Source organism: Callorhinchus milii, unplaced genomic scaffold (genome assembly GCF_018977255.1).
Source record: "Callorhinchus milii isolate IMCB2004 unplaced genomic scaffold, IMCB_Cmil_1.0 Scaffold5, whole genome shotgun sequence".
Classification (NCBI taxonomy): Eukaryota; Metazoa; Chordata; class Chondrichthyes; order Chimaeriformes; family Callorhinchidae; genus Callorhinchus; species Callorhinchus milii.
The window spans coordinates 50,091,333-50,097,497 of NW_024704746.1; the positions used below are offsets into that span (position 1 = coordinate 50,091,333).

Consider the following 6,165-nt stretch of genomic DNA (forward strand, 5'->3'; position numbering starts at 1 on the left):
TAGCTCTACAAAGTGATTTATAATAATAATAATAATAATCCTTGCATATGATATAGCGCTTTTCACGTCTTCTAGACGTCCCAAAGCGCTTCACAGAATATACTGTAAAGTTGAATTGACTGTATATTTGTGGGCGAACGCGGCAGTCAATTGCGCGCAGCAATGTCCCACAAACAGTCGTGGATTAAAAATGACCAATTTATTATTGTTTTTTTTTGGAGGGATTATTATTAGGCTCTGTGTGGAGTAAGGAAACTTGCCCAAGGTTTCGCCCTCTGCCTGGAATTGAACTCAGGTGAACTCACTTGCAAAGCGAGTGCTCTAACCACTGAGCTACAGGATTTAATCTGTAATAACATAAAAAGAAGAATAATTCTTGATTTGAGCTATAGCACTTTATCACATCATTGAGATGTCTCAAAGCACTCCAAAGAATATATTTTAAAGTAGATTAACTGTGTATTTGGTGGACGAAACACGGCAGCCAATTGTGTACAGCAGTGTCCCACAAACAGTCGTGGATTGAGTGACCACATTTTTTTGGGGTAGGGATTATTGCACCTAGAAAGCAATCTGCCAATTGACTAACTGCTGGGATCCTCCTTACTGCAAGGTAAACCGAGGCGTGTGGAGTTAGGAAACTTGCCCAAGGTTTCACCTCGCCTGGGAATCGAAACCGAGTTCTCTCACTTGCGAGGCGATTGCTCTAACTCCACATGTCAAGGTCTGTCAGGACACTAAACCTGTGTGTGAGTCTCATCTGTGCCTTTACTTTCTTTAAAGCTCTGAATGAAGTTCAGGGATGGAGGAAGAATTGCGGCTCTCGGATGGCAGTGTATCTGCTCCCTCCACGTGCTGGCTCAACCCTCACACCGGATTCTTTGGCACCATTAAGAACTCCCCGAGCGACTTTGTGGTGACGGAGATCAGCTTGTGCGGGTGCATGGTAAGCGATGTTCACTCTGAGAGCTGCAGAGGCGCTGAGGAAACTGACCAAGAGCCCTGTGTGCCATTCCGCAAAAGACTAAAGAAGGCAGAAGAAATTTGGGACAATGTTGGGTCAGTGGAGAGCTCTTCTGGGTGTTTAAGTCTCGGAGGTTCCGAAGGTCTCGAAGACAGTTGCAGTGAGGCTACTGGTTGTAATTCACCAGGTTCTGTCTTTCGGTCAGTGAAACTGGCTCCGGGCAGTGCCTTGGATTCCTTCCTGGACGTGGCTGTGGCTGACTCGCTGGAGAGATTTGCCCGTTTAGTTGAAGCATGGATCACACAGGAGGAGGGAGATGGGGAAGGGACGGTCTTCTCCCTCGGAGTATTTCCTGACAAAAGCCACCGAGCAGACATCCACCGTGCCGTCCGTCAAAAATACCCCTTCCTCAAGACGCTGACGATTGGGGCCGAAATCCTAGTCAAGCCGGACGGGAACTACTCCGGGCTCAGTCGCCTGCTCTCCCGGCGGGAAGCTGGTGACTTTCTCCGCTTCCTGGACTCCAGGGATAAAAATTCCACATTTACCTTCAGCCCAGATGGCAGCAAGGACCACAGGAAAGCCGTCCACCATTTTGTCAGCAAGCGCTTTGGGAAAATGGTGGAAGCAAAAAGCTTTCCAGAGCGCGGAGGCGACGGTGGCCACCAGAGGGCAGCGATTACTGTTCGATTCCGGGAGAGATTTGCTTTCGGTAAGAAACGCAGTGCAGATGATTGTCCGGAGGCACCAGCGACCTACACAGGTACGGACATCCATGGCACCAGTAAAACTCACATAGGTGGTATCAGTCGAGCCCATGACATTTAACATGATTTACGCGAAATCTGAGTTACAGGCAAACTGTGGCAGTAGTAAAAAGTCCGATTCAATCAATAATCTGTACTGCGCATGTGTAATCCAATGCAATCGGTAAGCGCGCATACAGAAATTTGCCATTGCAGCCGGTGAGTGTGCATGTGGTGACGCGTCAAGACTGTGTTTCCTGCGATTCAATGCATTTCGACCTCCCGTCACATGTGCAACTTCCCGGCAAGGGCTGGAATCGCATTGAATCGTGGTAATAGAAGTTCTTCTGCGCATGTGGCGATGCTTCAGGAGGGGAGCGATGTTACAAATTGTGAGGTGATTAATATCACTGTTGCAAAGAAATCCTTCAGTGGTTTTGATAGGAAACTGAATGGGACTTGGGCGAATGTACGATTTAGCAGATTATACAATTTATACGACTTATGTGAGCTTTACTGTATTTCTACTGAGAGTATATTTTCATGCAAGTTATAAACAGGACTGCCAGTAAAGATGGTTGAAACTAGTACACCGGGACCAGATTAAGAAACCAGAAGGGACGGTTGGGTGGGGATTCTTGAAGGATAAATGCGAGTTGTGGTTGTTTTAATAGCTCTTGTGCATCTCTCCACATAGCCTTCACACTTCGTAAGGAAAACACGGAAACCCTGGACGCTATCGGTATCCTGGCGGCAGAACTTGGTGTCGTGCCATCAGATTTCAGCTATGCCGGCATTAAAGATAAGAAGGCGGTGTCTTTCCAGACTGTGGTGGTGAAGAACGTAACACCCAGGAGGTAAGGGAAGAAGGGAATTTCTCTCTCCCGGTGTCCAGGTCAACAGCCCGCAAAATAAAATCACTCACTCACTCCACAGCTGTTTGGGGGACATTTCTGTGTGCAAATTGACTGCCACGTACACTCACAAAACATGCACTATGTCTATCATCAGAATATATTTGCAGTGAAACCTGTGAAGACCTGAGGTGTCTAGACTACATGGTAAAGCAATGTATCAAATTAAAGGTTATTAGTTCCAAGTTCAAAGTTCAGCTCCACTGGCAGCGACGGATGAGAACGCAGTTTTTGTGCAAAGTTTCATGTCTTTTCAAAGCTTCCGGTGAGCTCGGGGTTTTGCCCTGGTTACTGATCACTCTCTCATTTGGTAAAACATTTAAGACACAGACTTAACATCACTGGAGAATTGGAATCTGCTAAAAGTACTTAAACTATCATCTTCCCTCATAGGTCAGCCTGGCTCAGTGGCAGCCAATTTTCACACAGCAAACAGGCATGAAGTGAGTGACCAATTTTATTACTTGCCAGGATACCAGAAGAAATTCCTTCCTCTTTTTTGAATAGTTGCACAGGATCTTTAAGGTCGACCGGAACAGACCCAGATGGACCTCAGTTTAATGTCCCAACTGAGGACAGCACCTCCGACTATGCAGCGCTTCCCCAGCTTAGCACTGGCGCGTAATCCTGGACTGTGAGCTCAAAGTACCAATGTGGGGCTTGAAACCCCAACCTTTGACTTGGAGGCCAGTGTGCTACCGACTGAGACATTTTACACCTTCGTCCTCCAACCCCGCATCACTCGCCATCTCACTCCCTGCTCGAGATCCTAATCCTCTCTAAAGCCCTTTCAGATAGGTGAAAAGCACTGTGCAAGTCTTTGTGAAAGCCTCATTCTCACTGTACCTGCCTCTCTTTCTGCTCCAAGGTTAGATGTGAAGAAGGCGAGGCTACAGAGCAAAGGTTTGAAGGTGTATAACATCCGCCTGGCCCCTCAGCACCTGCGCCTTGGCCAACTCTGGGGAAACCATTTCAATATTGTGGTGAGAGGTGTCCGCAAGCACCAGGGGGATGATCCTGAGGCAAGTCTCTCTGATCGGGTGCTGGAAGCTATTCACAACGTCAAGGTAAAAACATCCTGCCTCTCCCACCACAATGATAGTAAGAGGGAGATATGTGAAATGTAACTAATGTAACTGGGTAGCTCAGAACAGGAGAGGCTATTTAACCAGATGGAGATCACACCCATCACCAACCATCTTCACAAGATCACATGATTATTTCAGATGAAGAAGACCCTTTGGCCCATCTGATCTCATCCCTCCAAAACACCCAACACACAAAGATTTACAGAGACTAAAAACAAAATACTGCGGATGCTGGAAATCTGAAATAAAAACAGAGGTCGTTGGCAACACGCAGCAGGTCAGGCAGCATCTATGGTGAGAGGAAAATTAGTTAACGCTTCAGGTTATGAAGTTTTATCAGAACCAGTTCTGACCGTGTGAAGATGGGTGATCAAAAGCCTCTCTTATTCCTGAGCTACCCAGTTACATTGGGTACATGTCACGTATCTGTTTTTATTTCAGACTAGCTGTACCTGTTGCAGCTACGCTTGCAACCAGTTTCATTTAATCGTCCTTCTCTCTTTCATCTGGCATTTTTATTTGTCCTTGAAAGCCTTTGCTTATTAGGCAACTTTATCCCTTAAGATTAAAAAAATGTGCTATTGAACTTGTTAGCATCCTTTGTTCACGTATTTGCACACATATCCTTCTGTGAGGACTCCTGTTGGGAGGACTCAGTGGGAGGACTCCTGTGGGAGGACTCCTGGTGGTGTCTCTAAGTCAATCGGTTAGACAGACACACAGACAGACATTTTGTCTATTAGTATAGATGTATCTCTCTAGAAGGGTGTATAACTTCTGTCGCTACTTTGTTGCAGAATACCATGCAAACCTTTTCGGGGCTTAATTAATTTATTAAGTATTTTATTATTTTTTTAATATAGCTCATCAACAATAGGAGATCCCCCAAAAAATATGCCGATGGCACTCCCCCTTGCAAGACCTTTCCAATGAGGTATAAATCATGTCTCTACGTCAATTGTTTTTGCGTTGTTGGTGAACAGACAGACCTGCAGAGAGATATTTTGTCTTTATCAGTATAGGTTTACAGAGAATGTATAGCATGGAAACAAGCTCTCTCCTTATCTAGCTTCCTCTAGAGTGCACCGACACTATCTGATTCAAACACTGCTTCAGGCAGTGAGTTCCATGAAGTAATTCCTCCTAAGTTTTTTTTTAGATCCTCCTAGTCACTGTCTTATGTTTGTGTCCCCTGGTTATGGACTTGAAACAGCCTATTTATGTTAACCTTATCGAATCATTTTATAAGTTAAAAAAATTTCTATTAGGGTCTCCTCCTCAAATACCTCTAGCGAAAACAAACCTATCCAGTCTATCCTGATAGCAGTAACCTGCCATCCAAGATATCACCTCGTAAGTCTACGTTGTACTCTTTCAATCACTGCCATATCTTTCTTATAGTGTGGAGACTTGAATTAGGCACAATACTCCAAATGTGGTCCAACCAAGACGTTCGATGAGAAGACATCTCTTCACACAAAGTGTTGAAGTGGAACACATTGCCCAGGAAATCCATAGAGGTGGAATCAATTGGTTAGTTAAAAAGGAGATGGAGAGATATTTGGGAAGTGAGGAAATAAAGACTAGGAAATGGGGACAAAACAATGTGCCTGGATCTAACATGTTGGCAGGACTGAATGTCTCCTGTGCCTTTGGCCCGGCTCGGTTGGTAGCACTCTCCCTTTAGCTCAAGATGTTGTAGTTGCCATCTCTCATAATTCAGCGCTCCACCAGCATTGCATTGAAGTGTCAGCCTAATCTGTGAGCTCAAAGTTCCATAACCTTCCGACTTAGTGGTGAGAGTGCTACCGCCTGATCCAGGCTGACACCAGCAGATCAGAGTTGGAAGAGCGGAAGGTAAACTAATGTCTATAACAATGGTGCCAAATGAATGCATGTAAGGTTTTGAAGACACAAATGTATGTTCTGTTCACCTCCAGGAAAAGGGCTTTGTGAATTTCTATGGACTGCAGCGATTTGGATTGGGGCAGAATGTTCAGGCAGATCAAATTGGTTTGGCTCTACTTAAGGAACATTTGGTAAGTGTACCCCCTTTAGGTGTTATTGGTAGCTCAAAACAATTGAGCACTAAACAATTGCTGTTCTTTTTTCTCTCTGTTAATACATTGTTGTCATTATCTAAGTGCCATATTTCAGGCCTTATATAGGCTTCTGCTGGCATTTTGTATTATTAAGCTTGTTACTTTTTCTCCTTATCATATTATTCATCTCCAACATGGCCGGGTGGCACACCTCTTTACAGATCGACAGTTGTTGTTGTAGTTACTGTATGTTACATCTCAGTGTTTAATGATTGGCATAATCTGTGTTTCAGGATGGGATTAATAGCACAGAGAGGGAAGCAAACCTGACAATGACCCTAAACCGCATATTATAAATTGTTTATTATTATGGACCCCTCTACAGTTCAGTATCAATTATGATAAAAACAA

At 44.6% G+C, this 6,165-nt stretch overlaps 1 protein-coding gene across 1 annotated transcript in view; it reads left to right on the forward strand.

The window, feature by feature from the left end:
- Window positions 1-768: 768 nt before the first annotated feature.
- The window catches only part of LOC121849204 (pseudouridylate synthase 7 homolog-like protein), a 6,994-nt gene continuing 1,597 nt past the window's right edge, over window positions 769-6,165 (forward strand). The window contains exons 1-4 of the mRNA XM_042335430.1: window positions 769-1,727; window positions 2,408-2,567; window positions 3,493-3,691; window positions 5,653-5,751. Of these exons, the coding sequence (XP_042191364.1) occupies window positions 803-1,727; window positions 2,408-2,567; window positions 3,493-3,691; window positions 5,653-5,751 (1,383 nt within the window). The 5' untranslated portion in view covers window positions 769-802. The remainder of the gene's footprint in view (window positions 1,728-2,407; window positions 2,568-3,492; window positions 3,692-5,652; window positions 5,752-6,165) is intronic.